Source organism: Armigeres subalbatus, chromosome 2, assembly GCF_024139115.2.
Source record: "Armigeres subalbatus isolate Guangzhou_Male chromosome 2, GZ_Asu_2, whole genome shotgun sequence".
NCBI lineage: Eukaryota > Metazoa > Arthropoda > Insecta > Diptera > Culicidae > Armigeres > Armigeres subalbatus.
In genome coordinates this window covers 76,603,042-76,630,468 of record NC_085140.1, presented here as the reverse complement: position 1 = coordinate 76,630,468, position 27,427 = coordinate 76,603,042, and the positions used below count along the sequence as shown (strand labels likewise).

General features: G+C 39.1%; 1 protein-coding gene across 1 annotated transcript; it reads left to right on the top strand.

Annotated features, from left to right (window-relative positions):
* Positions 1-1,066: 1,066 nt before the first annotated feature.
* LOC134209251 (venom carboxylesterase-6-like) lies at positions 1,067-2,933 on the top strand. The gene is made up of 2 exons (XM_062685233.1): positions 1,067-2,341; positions 2,403-2,933. The coding sequence occupies exons 1-2, from the start codon at positions 1,124-1,126 to the stop codon at positions 2,871-2,873; spliced, it is 1,689 nt and encodes a 562-aa protein (XP_062541217.1). The 5' UTR covers positions 1,067-1,123; the 3' UTR covers positions 2,874-2,933.
* The last annotated feature ends 24,494 nt before the right edge of the window (positions 2,934-27,427 follow it).

Below are 27,427 nucleotides of genomic sequence, written 5' to 3'. Positions count from 1 at the left end.
ATCAGCAAAAACTTTCCCAAAAAGAAAAAGAAAAATTTCTACGGAAATAAGTTCCAGTATTTTTTAAATAATATAAAGTTTGTGCTAAGGTCATTACTGCATAAATATATTACAACTATTCATATTCTTTAATTTATCTAAACATTCTTTGCTATCTTTTTCATTAAAATTCCAAATTTTTCATGCAATTATTCCTATTTCGGACTTTTTTATTCCCCCCTCGTGTTTTCCAAGAGCTGTCGGACATAAAATAAATTTAATATTTGTATCGGCCTAATTTTAATAACATATTTTTGTCCAAGCAAGTGCATCGACCATTGTTACCCTGTACGGTAACAGTTAGTCGTGACTCAATATGAAAATTTGATATAAAAAAAAATGACGATTTAGATTAAATTGAAAATCTGTGCAAAGTTTCAACTCAATAGAAAATCATAAATTATAAATTTTCTTAAATTTTGATGCTGTTGCTTGTTGCTGTTGCTCACCTGCTATCACAACTCATATTCACATGCAAACGACTAGGGTAAGTGGCCAAATGTTGAACGGTTAGTTTGTTTGCCTATTGTTGAACGCCCATAAGAAATGCACGTGTGTTCAACAATAGGCGGAAAAATTAGCCGTTCAACATTTGGCGATTTCCCCTAATTAATCTCTGCGGAGCGCAAGTTGATGACTGCGTGGTTGGCTACGTGTAGCCATGGACCGAGCCGAATGGAGAAGACTCTTATTGGCCGCACCGGCCACTTCGGCCTTAGTCTGAATAAATAATAATGTATTTATTCCTGGTTTTTATCCCCTTCCGTAAAAGTTAGATTTTTTTAAATACGAATTGCGTTTTGTTTATCAGTGAACGGATTGTTTTTTATAGAAATTTATTCTGTTATTCAGTTCGTTGTTTCTGAACGGTTATGGCTTTCAATCCAGCTTCATGTTCGAACGAACATAAGTGCAGTCAGTTGAGTTGCTCTACCTGCTACCACAACTCATATTCACATGCAAACGACTAATTAATCTCTGCGGAGCGCAAGTTGATGAAGGGCATGCACTTGATAAGATTAGTCGTAATTGTGCTTGCGACCGGGCAAGACGTATCAGTGTTTCGTTGTTTGAAGTCGAGAAAATGTTTTCGAGTGCATTTCTTGCTTTGATTTTCGCTGCTACAGTTCTAGGGGATACGGAAAATAAGTTTGTAATAGTTCAAACTGAAAATGGGCCAATAAGAGGCATCAATCGTGGTGCGTATTATGCGTTTGAAGGAATACCATATGCAAAGCCCCCGCTTGATGAGCTTAGGTTCGCTGCACCAGTTATGAACGATGACCGGTGGGATGAACCAAGAGATGCACTTGATCAAGGACCGGATTGTTTGCAGTGGAGCCACTTAGTTGAAGGTGAAGATCGGACTACTGGAGAAGAGGATTGTTTGGTTTTGAACATCTACACAACTTCGTTGGAGAGCTCCCAACCATTACCCACCATTTTTTTCATCCATGGTGGAGCATTCATGTTCGGCGGAAAGAGTTTTTATCGTCCCGATAATATGATGAGAACACCTTTGGTGTTGATCACGATCAACTACCGTTTGGGACCTCTAGGCTTTATCAGTACAGAAGACGATATTATTCCAGGGAACTTCGGATTGAAAGATCAATCTATGGCTCTCAAATGGGTTCGACAGAACATTATAAACTTTGGCGGGCACCCAGATAGCATAACAATTTCCGGATACTCTGCCGGGTCAGCCAGTGTTCAACTGCATTATCTTTCGCCTATGTCCCGTGGCTTATTCAAGAATGGCATAGGCCACAGTGGATCGGCGTTGAATCCTTGGGTATTAGCAGAAAATTCCGCAGAGAAAGCCAAACAAATCGCGGCAACTGTAAGCTGCCCGACGGAGTCCAGCAAGGATATGCTGAAATGTTTGAGACAGAAACCGGCTCGAGACATTGTACGAGCGCTGTCTCCTTTATTTAATTTCTTGTACAATCCATTTTCACCACTTGGAGTTGTCATTGAAAAGCAGTCCAAGAACAATCCAAGGCCATTTTTGGCGGATCATCCATACAAACTGATGCGCACGGGAAAATTCTATCATGTGCCCTTGCTACTATCGGTAAACGAGGCCGAAGGTCTGTATCCGGGAGCAGAATTTATCAGCAATCGGGAATATTTGGACTCAATCAACAAAAACTGGAACGAACTATTGCCCAGCATATTGGACTACCGCACCTCAATGCAGAACGACGAAGTACGCCGTGATGAGATAAGCCAAACAATCAAGAAGCGATATCTGGGAAAACGAAAACTCAGCGATAGCAGTTTTCGCGACTTTATTCGAGTATGCTTTGTGTGTAGCGCGAACCGATAGCACAATTAATCCAAATCATAATCAATTTCAGATTATTTCGAATCGTTTATACTTTGCCGGAGTGGTTCGCTCAGCGCAACTGATGCAAGTTCATACTCCCATCTACCTTTACTACGATGCATATAAAACAAAATACGCTATCAGTGAGTATTTGTCGAACTCAACGAAGAACTATGGCGTAGCGCACGGTGAAGATGTGCTGCTGCTATTCAACACTGAGTGGCGTGAGACTGTTCCGTACACGGAACAGGAACTGCTGATGGCCGGGCGTTTTGTGGGAATGTATGAAGGTTTTGCCAAAAACAGCGTGCCCAAGTTCGGCGACTACGACGTACCGCGTATGGATAAGACAGATATGGTACGTTTTCTGGAGGTGAATTATCCCAAGAGCAAAGAGAAGCTATTGCGGCAACTGAGTGACGAAGATTTCTGGAATCAGATTGATTTCAATGATGGAATGCCAGTTGCAGTGCCGCAAACTCAAAAAAATGATGAACTTTAATGTGGAATAAAACTGAATAAATCTCCTATGTAATAACTCATTAGGAACAAATGTGTAAAATGTGTACTGTGTAGTAATTATTGGAATCATTTATTTTATAGGCGAGTGATATTTACAATAACATCCTTTTAAAATTTATTATCCTGGCGTTTGACGTCATAAACGATTTGACGTAGCGCTGTTCTGGATTAACATGGAGCTTTGACGACCCTTTCACTGGCCACTGCGAGTTGTAAGACTTGCCTACGCTGCTGTGGAGGGGTTTGACAGTGGCCTGAAAGCGCATTACATTCAAGTCCTGGTGAAATGAAACTGCAAGTTTCACAGTTTTCGACATGATTATCCCCGATGAACACTGGCGGCGCCAGAGTTCTGGTAATGGTAGGGCACCAACATTTTTGGCGTAACCTTTTAACCTAAAATCCAGGAGGGTGTTCCAACCTTTCTCACTTAACCTTTTCATTCAAATTTATTGATATTTTTTTGCCTTTCTCGTATAATAAGTATACAAAAAGGCTGTAGCATTTGTTTCAGAACAGAACTTTTGATAGAAGGCTCGGAGACCTATCGCATAGTGTTATATACCAATCAACTCTGCTCGACGAATTGAGGTGATGTCTGTATGTGTGTGCGCGTGTTTTTTATAGAGGGATAAAGGCAAATCTGCATACAGACACTTGAAATGATCACTCAGGGAGTGGGGTTGGCGCGGAAGGCAGAAGGCTAGACCGCCGGACCCACTAAACCCAGGGTTACTTGAGTTACCCTCTCTTCTAATGCCCTGTCCTCCCCAGGACTACCTTACAGTATTACTTCTGTATTACTACTACCAAAGATTCCGGGTGGAGATAGCTTCCGGTTCAGTGGTGCCCCGACGACCCAAAGCCGGTGCAGTCGCGCGCCACGATCTACTCGACTGGTCCCCGGCGGTGGGCCTAGCCTACTCCGATTAACCGATTTCCCATGCACTGCGCCTTTCAGCTTCTTGCTTAACCGATGAGCCATATAGCTCACGCCTTGGTCGCGACTACTCGGATAGTCCCCGGTGGTGGATCAATCCTACTCCGACGAGGAGTTCCCCGACGTCGGAAGCTCCCCCGTAACCGACGACCCGTCTCAACGGGTGACCGGACGAGTGCCGAGGTCAATCCAAGGATTCCGGGTGGAGATAACATCCGGTTCAATGGTGCCCCGACGACCCGGAGCCGATGCTTTCGCACGCCACGATCTACTCAGCTGGTCCCCGGCGGTGTGCTTAGCCTACTCCGATAACCGACATGTAGATTTGTATTATTACGGGTATTAAAATAATTAAAATACAAAATCAACAAAAACCAATCATTAATCCACCTGCTGTGAGATTTTGACCATTCCCTAATCATAAAGGAATATTTGCAGACTCCACTATTTAAAGCTAGATAAAACTACTCATCTTCCCATGGCGATTGAACGTGTTAAGTAACAAATCAAATACCTACCAGAAGGCGAGATTCATGGGTTGAGTGACGACAAAACGAATGATAACGCACTGTACGTCAAGCTTCCTATCTTCCACACGAGAAGTAGCCTAAATGTATACAATATTTGACGTGAATCGTCGATATTGCATACAAGTTGTAAGCAATACACTGAAAGAAGCGCCATAGTAACGCTTACTATATCGAGGGTAAAATTAAAAACATTTAACCACTAGATTTGTGCAGAACGCAGCTCATATTTGAAACTACTGCAATTTGGTGTTAATTTTACTATGCTGTTTTGAGTAACGCACAGTCACAAATTTGACAATGTTATTTTCAATTCTACTATGAGCAAGCGGTCGTGCACATGGTAAATTTAACCGCAAAAATATTTAATATTTTACTGTGCATATGACGCTGTATGAAAATAATATTGTTTAGTAAAACAAATGTTGAGTCTCACAATTATTTTTATTCTTAAACATGATGCTGAATCAATATATTGTGTTCATATTTCATTTTGATATACGCCATTTACTTCGAAAACACTTGACGTTTTTAAAAACAAAAAAAAATGTAATTGGCACTCGCGGCACTTTTCCTGACAACCTCCGGATGTTATGTATATCTCGATGTATATATAAAGTAACCTTTTGGTAGGTCCGGAATAATTCTTGGGACCACGGTAAGCAGGCGGCAGCATTTTCCAGCTCATTCTCTGTTCGGCGGTGTGCAGTAGAATACAGCGGGAATGCATTTTCATGTAATTGCGAGTATCCGTTCTAGCAGATTTGGTGTCCCAGTTTTTGTAGTCCAATGGAGTCATCTTCCAAAAATTTTGCGTGCATTCGTCAAAGAGTAATTATCTCACATTTCTCCCTGTAATAATTTTACAATTCTTATGTAGCTGTTGACGGTTTACACATGTATTTCACCAACTTACCATAATATGCTCAATTTTATGCTGAATAACACCAAGTTAAATTAATAAAAGAATTTAATTTTCTATGAAACAGTCGAAATGAATATGAAATAATCCGTTCAATTCCTCGGAGTGGTTTTATCAATACTCCATGTTTACTGAATCAGCGACAGAGAAATTATTTTTCTCAAAAACACTGTGACTTAAAATTGACTATGCTGAGTTGTTAAAATAGTAAATAATCCATGGTCGTCTTAAACACAATGAGGGTTGATAAAAATGCATCATGCTCAGGAATACAATTTTTATGAATAGTAATAACAAACAGATCTACGATGATAATTCTACCACAGAATTATTATCAGTGTATTGTTAGGAAAAGGGCCATATCACACGGAAGGCTTCAAGTACCCATTAATGGGTACTTTCGTACCATTATGAAGAAAAGCGGCATAACTCATTTAATGAGTAAATCGCTTTTAATCATTAATGAGTACTTGAAGCAAACTTCACAAAATGGGTAAATTTGACACCTTGTTTTCACTGCAATAAATGGGTAAAAATAACCAATGGCTATAAAAAATTTCTGTTCTTGTGATTTGTTCAGATTTCATAATGGATTTAAACAACTAGAGACCATTGAGATAAACAACATATTTCATATTTATTTCATGTGCAAAATTCAAGGCAAAATTACATATCGACGCTTTTCTCCTGCCAGAAGATGATTTCCCACAGCTACCGCGCAGCTACTGCCGGAGAGCTTCTTCATCCGGTAACACTTCAAAAGAATCTCATATCATTCAAAATCATCGGCGAATGGTTGAACGTTCCCGGGACACATATTTTTCGGTAAATCCTCGGGTGAATCCATAAGCAGCATCATTCAATATTAACGCAAGAGCCGCTGCACAACATGAAATGTCTGCAACAAAGAAAATGTATGCCATTTTTAAATCGTTTCGTGACTATTTTTCAAATAAACTTTATAATAAGACTCACAAGTACTTACCTTCGGTAGTTTTCCAACATTTCTCAACCACGTATATGTTGAATTGGAAGTTTAAATTAGATTTCTTTACGACTTGTAAAAATCACAAACAACTTGAAAGAAAAAAATGGCCGCGTTTCAATAAACACCCAAGGGCACTATTTACCCATTATTGTTACTGTACAAGTTATTTTAAAATGGGGTTTTTGAACTCTTTTTATGTTATTGAAAAAATACCCATTTTTTGACAATTCAGTACTTGATCAAAAAATGGGTGAATGAAACCCCTTTAATGGGTACTTCCAAGCTTCCGTGTAGCGTAACTTTCCGCATGTCAAGTTTTACGTGCCGTTTATTTTTCATTATTTTTTCCTGTGTATGGTAGTGAATTTCAGAATTTGCACACATACGCACACTACACACTTAATTTTTTTTACCGGGATCTCAGCAAAATGTTAAACTTTTACCGAGTTTCGCACAGCCGTGCCCCAGCAAACCTGGGTGGTGCGGATAGAATCGATTTGGTTGTCAAACTGAAGCCAAAATTTGCTATTGTGCCGGAGCCAAACATTGAAGATTGTAATTATGTTCGTTTCTGATCTAATATTGAGAAGTTTTGTTATTATTTGGTGAAAAAATAAAAATTAACTTTTTTTGAGTTTTGTATCCTTTGTAACAAATATTCTCACATTATAGGGGAACGGTTCGCCACTTCATCCCATAGCTCCTATTTCAATCCCATCAAAAACAAAGCAATGGAAAGGAATTTGGTTTGTTTATTATTTTTGTGATTTTTTACAGCAGTGAGCACGCATGTTGACAAAAAGAAGCGACGAATTTGGTGCCGTATTTCTTTGTTTAGCGATGAGATGGATATATGTACAGTGAGATGGAGATCGAAACATTTCCCCTATTTCGAGTGGAAATTAGTAGGAATGCAACTAAAAAGCACTCCTTACGAAATTTCTTGAGATTCAGCAGCTGATTGTATGTATGAATGTATGTAAACAATCGTTAAGTCATGTAGAGTCTAGCGCATTTGTGCGCCCTCATTTAGCGTGGAAAGAGAAATTCGAGAGCGGGAAATGTTTGACAGCCGAGTAACTGCAAAATAATTTTGTTTATGGGAGTGATTTCAAAATATCCCTCTACTCGCTTGAGCGCAGAAAAGCGGTTCTATCCGCAGCACCCAGCAGCAAACATGTTTTTTGCCGAGATTTCTGTCAAAATTGCTGAAAATCAGCAAATAATTTACCGAAAATCAGCTAACAAACCTCATTTTTGCCGGGATATCAGTTTTTATTATGCTGGGCAGACGGCTGTGCGGATTTTTGCCAAGATGCAGAATTCAAAACTGAGTGTGTAAGGTGTCAATGAAAATGACATTTTCGAATTTCAAAAAACGACATTACTCACAAGTTTCATTAACCCAAAATATGACCCCATGCATAATTTGAGCTCAATCGGACATGATTTAGGGGTGCCTAAAATCTATCAAAGTTTTGAATTTTCACCCATGAACATTTTTCCAAGGAAAAGTCTAAAATCGAATTTTTGTTTTTGATGCCAAATGACTTAAAACGCGGAGGTCTGATGTTATTTAAGAAAACCCAGATTAATCCACCTAGCGGTGATGGTGCCTTTCTCGTTCGTTCAAAAGGTTTGGAAAAATCTAAAATAACACCAATATGTGGATTGGTCTTATTTTTCATATTTGTTTATATGCATAAAAAAATTCTCGCCAAACGCAATTTGTTGCAAACAAATCGGATGAGCATAATCTAATCTAATCTAATATCATACTTGCGTAGCCAATACTTGAAAGCATCCTGGAAAATGACGGTTTCTGAATTCCGTCATTTTTCTTTTCATATGGCCAGACCAACTACGCAGTATGTACATACCGCAGAGATGACTCCTGGATATTGAGCGACTTCAGGAATACCTTCTTCTTCTTCTTCTTCTTCTTCTTCTTCTTCTTCTTCTTCTTCTTCTTCTTCTTCTTCTTCTTCTTCTTCTTCTTCTTCTTCTTCTTCTTCTTCTTCTTCTTCTTCTTCTTCATTGGCATTACATCCCCCACTGGGACATTGCCGCCTCGCAGCTTAGTGTTCATTAAGCACTTCCACAGTTATTAACTGCGAGGTTTCTAAGCCAAGATACCATTTCTGCATTCGTATATCATGAGGCTAACACGATGATACTTTTATGCCCAGGGTAGTCGAGACAATTTCCAATCCGAAAATTGCCTAGACCGGCACCAGGAATCGAACCCAGCCACCCTCAGCATGGTCTTTCTTTGTAGCCGCGCATCTTACCGCACGGCTAAGGAGGGCCCCTTACTTCAGGAATACCTAAAGTCACTTAATAGCTTGGAATCGAGGGGAAAGGAAGAAAGCGTGGACCTCCCGTACCAAACGCTTCCAATAATATATGTACCTAATATATAATAAAAATCGTGTACGTGTTTATGTATGATGTATATCTGTATGTTTTTTTTTTCTTCCTAAACAATGGAGGGGGAATCTGCTCAACAGACATCCTGGGTTGACCAGGAAGTGCTGGGTTAGGGGCCACCTCCAATGAGGGAGGCAGGACTGCATCCCCGACCAGCTAAACCGTTTCCATTGCCGCCAAGCCCATCGTCCCTTCGGTACAACCAGAAAGTAATGCTTCAAAGGGGGGCCAGTGCATAACGCACCCTCGAGGTTAGCTGCGTGTCCAGCATCGAACATCGTGACTCGCTTTTTTAGAAGAGCACCATGGTGTCGTGCCAGCGCATTGCCGGCTTTCCAGGTGGCCTTACCACGCCCTATGTCCTCGGAAGGTGGGCAGGGTCGACTTCGCACCTGCTTCCCTCTGCACGACTGGTATCAAGAATGATGATGCCGCGTGCACCCCAAATTGACCTTTCTGCGATAGGGCCTATTCGCCAGCACACAGAGGGACTTGCCGACGCGGTGCCTACGCCTGTCCCAGCCTTGACGAGGACCCTTTCCGTCCTCGGGCTCCTGAACCCGCCTGGTTGACCGACGCCGCGAAAGCGACGATACCATGTTGTTCTTCACGCGGCCATTTGTTCGATAAAAGGATCGAGTTCGACCACAGGGCACCGGTATGACCCATGAAGCCGACTCCGAACCCTTGGACCACCTCTTATTTGCACCTGAACTAGCCATTCCTCGAGTCCACGCGCCACCTTCTGTGTATATCTGTATGTGTGTATATGAATGTGTATGTGTGTTTATATCTGTACACTAATAGACAAAAGCATTTGTCGTGTTTTAATAGAGTTTATTATGAAAACATGACGAATACTCATGTCCATCAGTGTATGTATGTATTTGTGTATATATGTGAGTGTGTGTGTGTTTTTGTGTGGGTGCATGCGTGTTTAAATACATTTACAGGTTTTCAAAACCTCACCTCTCCTCAATAATTCTGACGCTGAACATGTTTGAACATTTACATAGGCTTGATCGCAATATTAGAAAGGGCATTGCCCTTGATAACAATCGATCAGCCCTAGCAAGCACGAACATGCGCACGTCCTCAGGATATGCAGCACTTTTTTATACACTACACATTTGTTTCGACCGCGGTCACTGCACTGGTTTTATTGTTCTACTTTTAGGCGAATCTCCGCACAAAAGTAGAGCGCAAAAACCAACTGCATTGGAAGACGGTCGAAACGAGACTCATTACCGGCCGCGTAATGCAAAACACAAAATTTCGGCAAATCGCGCGATCGTTCTGCTGTTCGAAACAAGAGCCAACACGCACTCCAAACAAATCGGATAAGCATAAGAGCAAAAAATGGCATTTTATTTTGTAGTTTTAAAATTAGTATTTTCGCCATAACTTTTGACCCAATTGTACGATCCGGCCAACTTTCTATAGGAAACAATGGGACAAGATTCTGCGTCGAATGCAATCTGTTGCGAGCGACCTGAGAAGCACACATATTGCACATCAATCACAGTAACTTATATATGACCGGATTCAGTCACAATATGGTTACTGCAACCAGATTTGTTGAAATTGTGTTGCTTGGGGAATAGATGAAGTCTAAGTGCTAAGAAAGTGAGCTAGACTTTTTTGAACTCTTTTTCACAATAAATAGTAATTTGACCATAACATCTAAGCCCATAGTCCGATCTGGCTAATTTTCAATAAGAAAATATGAGACATTCTGCGTTGAATGCAATTTAATGCGAGCAAATCGGTTGAGGCAAAGTGCCTGAAAAATGAGTGACATTTTTTTAGCGATTTTTTCATAAAAAACCCAGATTAATCCACCTAGCGGTGATGATGCCTTTCTCGTGCGGTAAAAAATAGTATTTTGGCCATAACTACCAAGCCTATTGTCCGATCCGTCCAATTTACTGCGTATACTTTACCAGTATACTGCGTCGAATGCAGCCTGTTGTGAGGGAATCCGTTCAGGGTAAGTGCATTAAAAATGAGCTAGACTTTTTTACGCGCTTTTTTATGATAAAAAGTATTTTGGCCATAACTACCAAACCCATTGTCCGATCCGTCCAATTTTTAATAGGAAACAATGGGATAAGATACTGCGTCGAATGCAGTCTGTTGTGAGGGAATCCGTTTAGGGTAAGTGCATTAAAAGTGAGCTAGACTTTTTTACGCGCTTTTTTATGAGGAAAAGTATGTTGGCCATAACTTCCAAGCCCATAATCCGATCCGGCCAATTTTTAATAGGAAATAATGGGGCAGTATACTGCGTCGAATGCAACCTGTTGCGAGTAAATTGGTTGAGGGTAAGTGCAAAAAAAGTGAGCTAAACTTTTTGCTCTTTTGGTGCGCACATACACGCACACACACATACACACGCACACACACACAGACATCACCTCAATTCGTCGAGCTGAGTCGATTGGTATATAACACTATGGGTCTCCGAGCCTTCTATAAAAAGTTTGTTTTTGGAGTGAACATATAGCCTTTACGTATACTTAGTATACGAGAAAGGCAAAAAATGGTATAATTTTCGATTCCATAGTCCGATATGGCCAATTTTCAATAGGAAACAACGGGACAGAATTCTACGTCGAATGCAACTTGTTGTGAGCAAATCGATTGAGGATAAGTGCCCGAAAAATGAGTGACATGTTTTACGCGATTTTTTCGTATGAATTTGTATTTTGGCCATAACTTCTGATCCCATAGTTCGATCTGACCAATTTCAAATAGGAAACAATGGGACAGGATTCTGCGTCGAATGCAACTTGTTGCAAGCAAATCGGTTGAGGATAAGTGCCCGAAAAATGAGTGACATTTTTTACGCGATTTTTTCGTATGAATTTGTATTTGGGCCATAACTTCTGATCCCATAGTCCGATCTGACCAATTTCAAATAGGAAACAATGGGACAGGATTCTGCGTCGAATGCAACTTGTTGCGAGCAAATCGGTTGAGGATAAGTGCCCGAAAAATGAGTGACATTTTTTGAGTAGTTTTGTGCATACACACACACACACACACACACACACACACACACACACACACACACACACACACACACACACACACACACACACACACACACACACACACACACACACACACACACACACACACACACACACACACACACACACACACACACACACACACACACACACACACACACACACACACAGACATCACCTCGATTCGTCAAACTGAGTCGATTGGTATATAACACTATGGGTCTCCGGGCCTCCTATAAAAAGTTTGTTTTTGGAGCGATCATATAGCCTTTACCGTATACTTAGTATACGAGAAAGGCAAAAATGGTATAATTTTCGATCCCATAGTCCAATATGGCCAATTTTCAATTGGAAACAATGAGACAGGATTCTACGTCGAATGCAACTTGTTGTGAGCAAATCGGTTAAGAATAAATGCCCGAAAAATGAGTGACATTTTTACGCGATTTTTTCGTATGAATTTGTATTATGGCCATAACTTTCGATCCCATAGTTCGATATGGCCAATTTGAAATAGGAAACAACGGGATAGGATTCTGCGTCGAATGCAACTTGTTGTGAGCAAATCGGTTAAGGATAAGTGCCCGAAAAATGAGTGACATTTTTTACGCGATTTTTTCGTATGAATTTGTATTTTGGCCATAACTTTCGATCCCATAGTCCGATCTGGCCAATTTCAAATAGGAAACAATAGAACAGGATTCTGCGTCGAATGCAACTTGTTGCGAGCAAATCGGTTGAGGATAAGTGGCCGAAAAATTAGTGACATTTTTTGAGTAGTTTTGCGCAAACACACACACACACAAAACATCCTTACTCACGCACCTCTAGGAAAAAATTGAGCATCCCTAGAAACCTATCTCACCAGTATGATGAAACTAGATGAGATAGGTAAAACATCCGTAGAATAATTGTGAAAATTGGTCAAAAGACGCTTCACTACTAAAAATCCACACATATTTATTGGCAAAAATTCATAGATTTAACTTATGATGTATATCAGCGCACACATAATCATTCTCCTCGCGAACTACTAATAAAATATATATCCAAATAAACATTATGTGTGGTCTCGAATTAGCAATTATTTAATTTATGTGTAGTTCTATATCGATTATATTAGGGTGAAGCTATTGCAAAAATTTATAACGGCGACACATATATCTTATACAGATATTTTTGGCAGTGTTGAGATACAGCTGTTTGGAAATTTAGTTCCCACGATTTTCTGATCACTGTATTCGGCGTGATAATGCTTATGTTTACTTCACGAATGCTATGAAGAAAAATGCTATTTGCGCAGATTTGCGCAAAACAATAATCATATCCCCGAAAAGCTGAATAAATAAGCATTGAAATAAGCCCAATTCGGCATGCGTGCGACTGCGTGATAGGGTGGTCTAACCGGTAGTACCAAAACCGGTAATACCGGTATTACCGGCCAATTTTGAGTACCGAAAATACCGGTATAAGAGTTGGAAAATACCGGTATTTTCGGTATTTCAAATTTTGCTGTCAGTATAAAAAATCTCGAATAATTTTCACCTACTTATATCAGCTCAACTGTCTGTAATCGCATATATGTCCTATATAAACAGAAAATCCTGCATAGATGGGACAAATATTAAGCAATAAAGACTCATCGATAAAAAAATACAACAATTAAATGCGCCCATGAGTAATTTTGCCCAAGTAAGTATCATTGAGGACGTTTACGCTACAACAAAAATCAATCAACATCGTCATTAATCATACCTGTTGCTTCATTCTCTTAGCCATCTGTCAAACTGTGAATGACTTTTTCTTCAATGAACATTGTTGATATTGCCGAGAATTTTTCCGCAATGTATGAAATTGTGCTGTTCAAGCTGTTGTGGAACTACTGATCTGTGAGTTCTGCATTCTATATGAAGTCAACGTGGCGTTCCAATTTACGTTGAAATAATTATCAAATCAAGATACCGAAATTTCCGCCACTATTTCCATGCTTTTAAGGAATGAATCCAAGAAAGACGATCCAAATACGCCGATCTTTTTGCTTTTCTGAATAATTCTGCCGTGAAGCAATAATCAGAAGTAGTTTTGACATATTCTTCGAGTCATCCAGAGCTACTTTGATTAGGCAAGCGTATGGGATCTTGAAGTGTCTAATCATTCCTGATGCGATCGTTGAAACTGAGACAACGACCATACGACGATCGGTACGAAGAAGATGCCTCTATGGATATTTTTTCTGGTTTACCGGTTAAAGAATAACTTGTTAAGAGACTGTAGCAGAGCAAAACACTTGCGTTGCTGGTGGCAAATACGTTGTCGCTAGGATCCTTGCGAAAGTAATTCTCCTACTATGAATCGGAAGGGATTACGGGCATGTATTTGACACTGATTTTTGACGGTGTTGGAACCATTCATCCTACTTCGGTTGAACCAGAGAGGACATTCTCAGTAGTTGGCAACATTGCTAACAAAATCCAATGCGGATTGGGAGATGAGTCGCTCAGTATGTAATGTCTACTTAAGTTTCGCTTTGCCCAGCTCAACAGGCAATGATTTTAACATTTGAAGTTTGTCAACAAATATTGTTTTTCATCCAAAAGTCCAAATCAAAAGCTTTTCTTTTACTACCTGTAACTTTCACAAAAACCGGTATTCTGGTATTCACAAAAACCGGTAACCGGTATTGACTCCATCAAATACCGAATACCGGTATTTGACAAAAAAGGTCAATACCGACCACCCTACTGCGTGCTAATAGTTAAAAATCAGGTTGAACAACATCATGTCTTCGCCATAGAGTAGAGTGGGGCAAGAGTACGCACTTAGTTTTCAATCGATCATGTGGCCCTTATGAAGCAAGCTTCTGCATATCAATTCAGTGTCGATGATTCATATACTCTTCCTTTATGTTACCCAGTGGAAAAAATATTGAAATTATTGAGATTCGTTTCAGTAGAACCTTTATTGCAAGACAAGTGAAAAACGCACTCTTACCCCACCGGTGGGGTAAAAGTGCGCATCGGGTGGGGTAAGAGTACGCATATATCCAATCATGTGCTTTAAGTATATATGAACACAAATAAAAGTTAATAACATTTAATTGATGTTTAATGAGCACATATTACGGAATGTTTAAAGATTACGTAACTCTTAAAGGGGGAGGGGGTCCTAAAAATGTGCACTTTCATTCGAACAACCATTGTTTTTTTATGTATACAAACAACTATAGAGGTAAAAATATTTATCAGGTTTCGCGTGGCGTATACAAAGGCATTTTCCTTAAAGAAGTCCACCAATCACGTAACGTAAAATTTGGCTATTTCATCACCCACCCCCCCCCCTCATATATTACACTATTTGTATGAATCCTCTGAATTATATGGATCGTCACATATCTCGCAACTCCTCCCAGCTAAACGTTGCGTAATTTATGAATGTTTCTTTTGATTAAATGAAATTATCATTTAGATGAAATTGTGTTTTCGTACTATGTTTAGGTGTACAACAAGTCCTAAAACAATTTCATTGTTTCGCTTCAGTGCTTTGTCCTTTCTAACACCGGTCCAGTCCTTTCTAACACCGAATTACTTCAACTTATCCTAAAAACTTGTGATAATTTCAAATTCTGTCCCTTTTTTCTAAGTTGTGGATCTTTACGCTTTGGAAGAAGTCTTATTTCGGCCAGAGATACGGGTTTGACATCATAACTTGAAGATCCATATGCGTACTCTTGCCCCACCGGTTCCTGCGTACTTTTACCCCACAGTCCCAAAAATTATTCAAGTAATGGTTTTAACTTCTTGGAAAACCAACCGGATTGGTGTTCTGTACCATAAAGTACTCTATACAATAGGTTATCGAAATGGTATAATGTTCACCTGATTGGACGTATATATGGTAATGAAATACTAGTTGCGGAAATCCAATTTATTTTAGCAAAATGATCAAAAAGTTATCTAACTCCATATCTCCCTTGTTGTTTATTCAAATCGTTTACAATTACACATGATAATAGTTGGCCAGAATACCTGTCAAACTGATGCAGTGCTGCTAGTTTATCTTTTTTTATTACTTCAAAAAATCGAAAACGTACTCTTACCCCACGCGCACTCTTGCCCCACTCTACTCTACATGCTACATTGCTACATGCAAATTTAAAAAGCATCCTTGATTTGCCATTGGATCAACATGATGCACCCCGTGCATTTTTCATCCAATATTCGTGAAATTTTGAGGAAAGATATTTCAAACATTATGAAAAATTATAAAAATACTTTCGAAGCTGTACGCTCAACTCAATTTTTTCACTTTTTTCCACCTTGGCATCACTGCGCATCGCCCAATGCCGGAGTGCCACAATCAGAATCAGAATAATGTAAAATTCAACCTCGCCATATCAACTGTCATACAAACTTGAAACGACCTGTACACGGTAAGCCCCTATTCAAACCAGCCCAAACCATCGAACGGCACCCAAAATATAAACATAATCGACTGAGCCTGGCGGAGCAAAATCAGTTTTGAACCACCCCAAATTATTTGCTTGCTGCTATCGGTGCCGGTGTTTACAATCGCTCCGCGATCAGTTTTTAGTCGTTTTTTTCGAGCAAAAATAGCAGTTTATATTAATTAATATTTTTTGCTTCAAACAAGTGACTGATTTCATAAAGTGATGTTTCATTTGCATTCTATCAACATTTCGGGCTACTCATGTGCGGAGAAGTGTGTAAAAACTTGATTTTTTCAATGCCCTTTGAGAAGAAGTGAAGTGCAGTGATAAACCCACCAAATCGCGAACGGCTATTAAATTGGCACGAAACTGCAGATTTATGATATAATTCGAGCCGACTATTGGAGAGTACATTGGTTCCATCTAAGAGATAGTGATTAGTCCCAAATCAATATCTGTGGTAACGGATGAAAGTGATGCTACTCTCATACAATAATCTTGGCTTGTACCACCTACGAAATTGTGCGAATTGCTCAATGCTAATGCTAATGCTCAGGGATGCTAAGAAATTCTAGCGACAAAGAACAAGAGAGTAACACCCCACTCGAGTAACTTTTGTTCGTTCTGATTTGCGACCACCAGTTACTCGCTAAGCGTAACAGAGAGAGAACAAAACGTACGAGAGCAAAGTTAATCATGCCATGCGAGCGACTCTCTTACATCCTAGAGTCGTTTAGTCATAAGTTGTTACAGATAAGATTAATCCTTTGTCGTGGTCTCCAGCGATTTAGCCTTGTTCGCTTAGTTTTATACTTAGGGAGTAAACATTTGTCGGAGAATGTTACAGTTAGCGAATAAAGGCAATCTCGTCTTGCTCATTTTACGAACAAGTGCGGGTTTGGGCGATTAGTACATTTGGGGAATCATATAGAATGCACTGTATCTTTTGAATGCATGGATCGATTTTAACCAAATTTAAAATACACATTCAATATTTAATGGAATTTACGGTTATTTCCACCTAAAGGACTTTTTTTTAGAAAACAAAGAATATTAAATTTAAATTCTGAACACAGGTGGATTTCATACAAGCTTGTAAGATATATTCATTAGATCTGTTCACCATCTGTTCTTTTCGTCGATGTTTTCTTTTTATTATTGTAGAGAATTGCGCTAGTATGTCGATGATTTAATGGTAAATAATATCACGGTTGTAGCTTTTAAAACAATTGAGTTATTAACAAAATATAAAATCGATTTAGAGAAATCGATCAATACAGTTACGCCCCTATGAAACTAAGCGCGAGCAATGAATAATATACCTGTTCACAGCTGTTCACCATTTTCAAAAGTATTTCAGATTCAAAGTGCCACCCCTCTATTTCAATGAGTATCTTAAATGGAGTCTCCTGACCAATTTTCAGCCAAATCCATGGAGACTTAGAGGTACATCAAACGAGATTTGTGATTTTTCAAACTTTTTCGTAAAAATATCATCTGAATGCATCAATTTAACTCCATATAATAAAAGGTTAAGTCGTTGATAGCTTCTTTAGACTATTATCTTCCACTTTGTCATTGATACTAGGATGTTTAGAGTGCTTATTCTATGACTTTTTATTAGATTTTGCTGAAAAAATGCCTTAAAACCAGAAAAATAATTTTAGGTGCTTCTGGGGGTAGTATAAATTTTCAATATGTGCCCAATTCAGTTTTTCCTTTCATTTCCTTCGAGTGTTGCGGAAGTTTCGTCCATACATCACTTTATTCTGAAAAATAAGCTTCGGCATGTAATAATGCAGTTTTCATAAAATACTCATCATTTGAATAGGGTAGTCAAGCAAGACCATTCCCCCATACTAAAACAAAGTGATTAAAATGATAAAAATGATTTATGAGCAATGTCATCCAGTATGCTCGATCCACTGGTATGTATCTAGAGTGGGCTATGTGGTAGTGTCAGGAAGAAGCTATCAACGACTAATCCTTTTATTATGTGGAGTTAAATTGAGGCACTCAGACGATATTTTTACGAAAAAGTCTGAAAAATCACAAATCTCGTTTGATGCACCTCCAAATCTCCTTGGATTTGGCTGAAAATTGGTCAGGAGCAGGAGACTCCATTTAAGATACTCATTGAAATAGAGGGGTGGCACTTTGAATCTGGAATACTTTTGAAAATGGCGAACAGCTATGAACAGGTATATTATTCATTGCTCGCGCTTAGTTTCATAGGGGCCTAACTGTATTGATCGATTTCTCTAAATCGATTTTATATTTTGTTAATAACTCAATTGTTTTAAAAGCTACAACCGTGATTATTTACCATTAAATCATCGACATACTAGCGCAATTCTCTACAATAATAAAAAGAAAACATCGACGAAAAGAAATCGATCAATACAGTTACGCCCCTATGAAACTAAGCGCTAGATTGTTTTCTTTTACACGCATAGGTCGATTTCAACTAAATTGGGTATAGGCTAGATGTACCAGTTGTGGCTATAGCACCAGTTGTCGCACTAGTGCTTTATATGCCAAATGGCCAATCAAATCACCGCAAACCAAGTTCATATCGATAAAGCATATTAATATGATACGATAAAACCTTTGATCTCCTCCAAAACAAGCAAAGAATAATTGTAAAAATTTTTGCCTTATTTTTGACGCCCTTTGCACCAGTTGTCGCACTAGTGGTCCCTATTTGGCCAATCCCATAAGAAAACAATGGGATTTGCCAAATAAGGAACCAAAATTAGGAATAGTGCCACAACTGGTGCATGCGTTCCTGTTATGGATTAATCAGTTTTGATGCTTATAACAAATGTTATTGTGGTTTTCACAGCAGGAGCAGGAAGTAAAACCTTTCGCTTGATAAATGAATTCCATCCACATGCCTTTTACTTATTTTTAAAAAAATAGTTGTTCTTATGTATGGCGACAATTGGTATACCCACCCTAATTATTCTTTGTTTTATGAAGACAATTATGGATGTCATTAGTGGGTTATTTCGTAATGAAGGGTACAGAATTCAGTATGAATTTGGAACGCATTTCACCCAAATTTAAATATCATTTCTTGCAAACGATTATAAAGGAGACGTGTGGGTTAGGTGGCAAGAGCGTGGGTGATTTTTTAGAAAACAAATATTGCGACATTTACTCCTATTTAGACTTACCCTGGATAAATTATTAGTGCTGTCCAATGAGCAGCTCGAAGTAGCTCGAAGTTGTTCCCGTCCTTTTCGTTCTTTTTTGTCAACAAATGGGCATGAGCAGGACAGGGAGAAACTTCGAGCTACTTCGAGCTCTCATTGGACAGCACTATTATCACAGTCGAATCTCGCACACGATTTCGCAGTGCGTCAAGGTTACTGCAAAGTAAGGTTATCTAATTTTGCAAACACAGAAAAAATAAAGAACCTATAAAACAAGTTTAAAGAACTCAACTTTGAGTACGAAGTTCAAATTTTTAACTCAATATTAGGTAGTTTTCTCACTCCCTCTCATGAATGATATTATAAACAAATGGAGCTGCATTGACCCAACGTGTGCTGCTCCGTGGAAGAAGCCAAATTTGAGTTGTTTTCATCATAGGGTAAAGTGTCCAATAGTGGACCCCCAACCAATACTGGACCCTCCAGCCGTTTTTGCATTATTACAGCACAATGTAAATATTTTGCTATGAAATTCCATCGGGAGAACCTACCTTACAGTCCTATGATTTGATTACATGCATTGGAAATGCTATGGAAAGTAAAATTAGATGATTTATAACAATTATATAAACAATAAACACAAGAGTGTCCATTATAGGAATATTTTGGGGGGTCCACAATAGGAAAGAAGAACGTCCCGAAACGAAACATGAAAATCAAATGAAGTGTCGACTATAGGGAAGCAATTTCTTATTATGGACCCCCAGGGGGTCTACTATAGGGCGAATTTAGTCGGACTTTAAAATGTTAATTTCAACGAATAACGTCGTGTATTTGAGTGTTTTATGTATGTATCGTGAAGAGGAGATGCAGAACTTGTTATTAGATATCAAGCAGAGTTATTATGTTGAAAATTTCTACTCCTTATGACAGGAAAAACAAAATTCCGCCACTAGGGGGTCCACTATTGGGTATTTTACCCTAGTCTCGAGTGAGCGAAAATAACATAAATTTGAGTTGGTGAAACTTCATAGTGGGTGAAAATTCAACACGGGAGTAAAGGCAAAGTACTCACCGGATTTTTTCGCATTTTACTTATTTTTGGCTTCTTCCACGCAAGGGCGGATTCGAGTGAAAGGAACCGTAAGGTGAGTTGTTTCGCGGTTCCGTGTACAATATTTATTTTGAAATACCTTATTCAGATTGGCCTTGCATCTGACAGTCAGCAAATTTGATAGTCAACAATAAAAAATAGTTTGTTTTCATCGTCGTCTCAAAGCGCTTGACAGTGCGAAGTTCAAAAACGGAGTGAGAAGGATTATCACAGAAAGCTAAACGATTGTGAAAAGAGCAATACAAGACAAAATTTTCAAAACGACTTATCTGTTTTTGTAAACTAAGATTCAAACGACGATTTGTCGAATCTGGTAGCTCTCCCACGCAAACCAACATCACCGGACGGTAGGTGAAGGTTTCCGCTACCTGTTGATGGTGTTGGTTTGCGTGGAAGAGCTATCAGATTCGTCAAATCGTCGTTTGAATCTTTGTTTACAAAAGCAGATAAGTCGTTTTGAAAATTTTGTCTTGAATAAGTCAATTATATACTTGTGATATTTTTCTATTATTTTTCCGCACAACTTGTTTCTAATGGTTTGTATTATTCTTCTTCTACGCAATGTACTTATACAATGGCAGACAAAGCAAATCTTTCAATTAATAATTGAGAAGCTGTTAGAATACTAAATTGAAAAGCCGGCCAAGTTCCAGATGGAATGTCATTGAAGACAAGAAGAAGATGACAAAGAAGAAGAAGGATTTATTCAAAAAAAAAATGACGCACTTAAACAATTGCCAAATACACCCATACAATTGAAAACATTTGGATTTCGTGATTCACTCATAGTTCAAATCTATATGAAATAGAACCGAGCGGTTTTATGTGAGTTTCTGAGTCTAAACTGGTATGGAGCTGTACACTAATTACGTAAGCAATTTTTCTGGGTTTTTCAACCCCCCTCCCCCCAAGTACGATTTTTCCCATACAAATCATTTATATATATATATGGAGCGTAAGAGAATAGCAGACCCCCTCCCCTCATAAGTGCTTACGTAATTAGTGTACGACCGCTATAATAATGATATAATCAATGCGTTTTAGAGGTGTAACTTTGCTTTTATCTTGCCATTTAAATGCTTTTCTTGGTTTTTAACAAATGTTGTACCGTCAAATTAGGTAAAGGTAATTTGTGCATAAAAATTAAGGCTGAAAATCGTGCCTCGCCCTATTCAGACGGGTAGTACTCAAAGCTCAAGAATAAAAATCGGAAAAAATAAGTGAAAATGATCACTTCAACATAGGAAATTGCCTACTTTTCGGCGATTGTTCAAGCGGAGTGTTAATTAATTGCAATGTTTGAAAACTAGTTCTGAACATATTTTTGCAGTTATGTTAAATAAGTATGCTTCGAAACTACAAAAATGTCACCGGTACATGAGAGAGAGTATGGTTTTAAAACGTTACCCAATTCGTTCAACATTAGAAACAATGATTCAAAAACCGTAATGAGAGCAAGGGCGTGCTGATTTTTCAGTAGCGTTGTTCCATATTTGCTACACGACTTTATTTTAAAACAATTTCTTTCTGAAAAAAGGACGTTTACGCAATTCTCCAGAAATGGTTGTAGGTTGTAATTTGACGCATTCGTCGCTTTTTAAAATTACGGCAGTTCAGGTGAAATTGAAATAAATCTCGCTTAAATTTTCAAAAGGATTGAATTTTGCGATCAACAGACCAGCATGAAAGCTTTTGATTGCAGTATTTAAATTAATTAATGAAATAAATGTGACTTAGGTCCTTTTGAAAAGTTAAGCTAGAAATGTCTACTTCCGTTTGCTATTCCTGTGGCTCTGGAAAACATAAAATCGAACAGAGATTTTTACCCATGAAAAACAGCACATTTCAAGCATTGTTTTCTCTTTCTAACTTAGACCTATAGTTTGAAGGATGTAAAAATTGAATGAAAAACTGCGACACTTTCTTCGAATTCTCAAACAACATTTGAACAATATAAAATAAATTGTTCCAAATTACAAACTTCAAGAAATGTGTTTTATATAGATAGCTGGAAATCAATCGAAAGATAGACAGAAAATGTGTTCTAAATTTAGCTGGAATCGACCGTTGCGTTCAAAAGTTTTTTTAAATAATACCTCCAAAAATTTTTGTTCCGAATCTGGTTGAAATCGAGCGTTGAGAATTAACGCTTAATTCTTTGTTTTCTAAATAAAACCATCCTTCCATACTGCCCATGATTCAATAGTTGACGCATCAACCATTCAAAATTTCAGCGATCTCAGCTTATTACGTCTTTACTAGGTTAATTCAACATCTGCAACATCGATACGTTGCATGTTCCAAACCTCATTTAGGTGCTCACGGATTGAAATGTTTTAAATTTGTGTTGTTTGTCCTGGAATCATTCAAAATACACGCGCAAGTGCAATGGCTGTTACGTCAACTATGAAATCATGGGCAGCATATCCACCTCTTTCCCGAATAAAATTCTACATCCTTCTGAACCGTTTTTCTGAAATAGAAAGTTTGTCCTACTTGTTATAAGACGAGAAAGAACTATCCCATTTAGTTCCACCACTTGATGGTAACCTTACAGATACGTATTTCAATCCAACAGTGAGGCCAGCTTCAATGTCCCTTTTTATAAATGACCCTGAATTTATTAAAAAGAAAATGTGCTCTGAACTCAGTTAAAATCGATACATGCGTTGACGAGTTACACTAAAATCTTTGCATTCGAAATAAAACCTCTTGTCTCATATTACTCCTTTCAAAATGACACCCCCTCCCTAAATATTGCCTCCAAAGGAAAGAGAATATGTATCATAAGGGAAGATCCATAAAGTACGTCACGCAAAATTTGGCTATTTTCACCCCCCCCTCCCTCCTTCGTCACACTTTTTGTATTAAACCTCTAAAATTTTTGTATGAGTCGTCACGCTGTTCGGAACCCCCCCTCCCCCCTAGAAGCGTGACGTACTTTGTGGATGGCCCTTAAGACCACTGTGCTGGTTTTGGTTATGGCTAATAATATGCTACAAAAACATCAATCAACAATCAACTGTTGTAGCTGAAAGTTCAGATCCAAATAATGAATATGTTTTTTCCGGGTTTGTTAAATTAGGCACTAAGGCCGCAAACATCGGTACATTTGCCCCATGCGTTCCAAATTTAGCTAGTTTAAATCGACTCATACGTTTGGAAGTGATACCGAATTACAAATTCGTTTTCGAAAAAGACCCTCACATTCTACTAAATGACCCCTTTATTCATTGCATCTTGCTCTACTAAAAACCCACTCAACGCCTGAATAATCCTCTTCATATTAATGATGTATTTCAAATGTTGTTGAAATCGACAAATGCTTTCAAAAGCAATAGTGAATCAATGATTTTCTAAAAAAGAATCCCTTCATTCCCTGTGTCGCATCGGACCGAGTCAGACGCATTTAGTTTGGATCTCTTCACGCGAACTCGATAAAGTGCTTTTTCAAGTTTACTTTGCCAAATATACGGCACCGAAGTTTCGCAAGGTGAATTCCTGGCGACCAGAAGGAAGCGGGCTGTAATTGGTAAATTACCAACCGGTAATCATTACAGCGCCGTGAATATCAGCATTCGGACAGAGCATCATCCATCCCCGTACGACGACGTTCGTAGGCACCTACAAAGGCAACAACAAAACGGCTAAGTACCTATTCGCTTTGTATTGTTTGCATGCGGTGGAGTTGGGTACACTTTTTTCTCGACAGAAAGAATCGGACAGTGCAGAAAAGAGTGGGCATTAGCCTGGTCCAAAAAATATTTTTTCTTAAATAAATTTATTTAAGTTTTTTTATCTTTGATACATGGATGAAGTGAGTGGAGGCGAAACGCCTCCCAAAGACAATGTCGTTCGCACGCGATTTTACCAGGCCACATCACCTGGTCCCTGGGTTGTTTATTTCCGGCAGAAAGTGAAAAGTATTGATTTTTAGGAATCAAACGTGACTTGACGCGTCGTTTTCCGAAAACTGATTTTCATCAGATCAATCGGAACAAACTACGTGTAACCGCACCTACATACCAGGATGCAAATGCTATCGCAAAAGACCAGTACTATAATGTGGAATATTTGGTTTATGTCCCGTCGCGGGAGGTCGAGATTGAAGGCGTAATTAACGCAGCGAGCCTGACTTGCAAGGATGTACTTGCAGGAAAAGGCCGTTTAAAGAATGCCCAGCAGTCTACCGTGGTTATTCTGGACTGCAAGGAATTGCATTCAGCAGCTATGGTAGATGGTAAAAAAGTATATTCGAAGTCAGGTTCGCTACGGGTAACGTTTGCCGGTTCGATACTCCCAAAATATGTACATAGATATCGAAAATATGTTGTTTCCGGTGCGTCTTTTTGTACCCAGAGTTTTCAATTGTACCAACTGCAAACAGTTGGGGCACACTGCCGAGTTTTGCGACAACAAGCCCCGTTGTGGCAAATGTTTTGAAAAGCAAAGGGAGGAGTCCTGCCAACAACAAGTTACAAAGTGCGCTTATTGTGGCATGGACCCTCCCCATGGTTTTCAAGAATGCCCGGTGTACAAAAAGCGCACCCAAAAAGTTAAGCGCTCGTTAGTACAGCGCTCTAAGCAGTCGTATGCAGAAATGGTGAAGTCGCAAGACACATCCGCAACTGCCAACGCAACGGCTGCTATTTCAGCTGCCGTTCAAGTAAGTGATTTTTATGATGTCATTTCCATAGACGAATCGGACTCTGACGTAGCCGATATGGATGATTCTGCGGAGGTACACGTACCCGAAAAGAGGAAGAAACTGTCTTTCCCGGGATTGCGCCGTAAGAAAACAAAAACCATCCCTAGAAGCTTGCCTAAATCTGATGGTAATGGGGGATTATTTAAAATTCCGAAGCAACCTGTCTATACTGCTCCTTTTGACCCATGTTGCAGTAGGACATTCCCGCCATTGCCTAAAACTGATGTTACAAAGAAACATCAGTCAAGGCATATCTCTGAGCAGAAAACTGCTACTCGCACTTCCAAGAAAAGAATCTCGTCCAAGCGAGGATTGATATCCTTTAAGGACCTTGTGGATCGTATTTTGAACTTATTCAATATTCCGAATTCATTGAGGCCAATCATTGACCTATTTATTCCAACAGTTGAAAGTTATCTGAAGCAACTGACTGTTTCATGGCCCCTTCTTGCAGGACTTGTATCTTTCGATGGATAATACGGCCATACAAGATACAATCACTGTGCTGCAGTGGAACTGTCACAGTCTGAAACATAAATTGGACGTGTTTAAGTTTTTAATTCGCAACTCCGATTGCGATATATTTGCACTCTGTGAAACATGGCTTTCTTCTGAAGATGAAATCAACTTCCACGATTTTAACATTATTCGCCAAGATCGGAATGATCATTATGGTGGCGTTCTTTTGGGAATCAAAAATGTCACACTTTCTACAGAATTCCCATTCCGACTGTTAATGGTTTAGAAATCGTCGCTTGCCAAGTAAATGTAAAGAAAAAGACCTTTGCATAGCTTCAGTGTATATTCCCCAAATGCCTCACTTAATCGTCGGCATCTTTGGAGCGCAGTCTCTCTTTTATCATCCCCAGTTTTAATACTGGGTGATATGAATGCACATGGTATTGCATGGGGCGAAACTAGAGACGATAACAGAGCGCCTATTTTCTATGATTTGTGCGACGATTTCAACTTGAATATTTTGAACACATGTGAAGTAACTCGAATAGGACCTCAAGGTCAGGAAAGTCGAATAGATCTGTCTTTATGCTCTAATTCACTATCATTAGATTGCACGTGGAAGGTAATCCAAGATCCCCATGGTAGTGACCACATGCCGATAGTCACCACAATCAAAAGCGGCTATCAGCGATCAGTGCCAGTTAATGTTCCTTTCGACCTCACGAAAACATTGACTGGCAAAAATTTGCATCGGCGGTAAAATTGGTATTGAATCAACTGATATTCTTCCTCCACTGGATGAGTATCGATTCCTTATCGAATTGATTCACAAATGCGCACTAGAAGCTCAGAAACGACGCGTTCCAAGTACATCTGTCATAAGAAGACCAGCCACTCCTGGGTGGGATGATGCATGTGCTAAGATGTATTCCGTGATATCTGATGCATTCAAGCCTTTCCGTAAACACGAAAGTTCTGAGCTTTTCGAAAAGTATTTGAGGCTTGAAAGAAAGCTCAAAATCTTCTCAAGGCTAAAAAACGTAGCTACTGGCGACGTTTTGTCGAGGACTATCACGAGAAACCTCAATGAAAACACTTTGGAAAACGGCCCGCAACATGCGGAACCGCATTTCCACCAATGAGAGTGAAGAATACTCCAATCGATGGATATTCAACTTCGCAAAAAAGGTCTGCCCAGATTCCGTACCAGCAGAACCGCTATTTCGAGAATCAGTCACTGATCCCGGTTCTTTGGGTGGACCATTCTCAATGCTGGAACTTTCTATGTCTCTTCTTTCATCAAACAATTCTTCTCCGGGATGCGATAATATCAAATTCAATCTTCTCAAAAACCTCCCAGATATCGCTAAAAGACGATTACTTGACCTGTACAACTGTTTCATGGAGTACAACATTGTGCCCCCAGAATGGCGACAGGTCAAAGTAATAGCTATTCAAAAGCCTGGGAAACCAGTGTCTGATCACAATTCATACCGACCGATTGCCATGCTATCGTGCATGAGGAAATTATTGGAGAAAATGATCCTTTCAAGAATTGACCATTGGGTCGAGCAAAATGCATTACTGTCAAACACTCAATTCGGTTTTCGAAAAGGTAAAGGAACAAATGACTGTCTAGCGTTGCTCTCTTCAGATATACAGCTGGCCTATGCGCACAAGGAGCAACTGGCTTCAGTTTTCTTGGATATTAAGGGCGCTTTTGATTCTGTTTCCATAGAAGTACTGTCGGAAAATCTGCACAGTAGTGGATTACCCGTTATTTTGAATAATTTCTTGTACAATTTG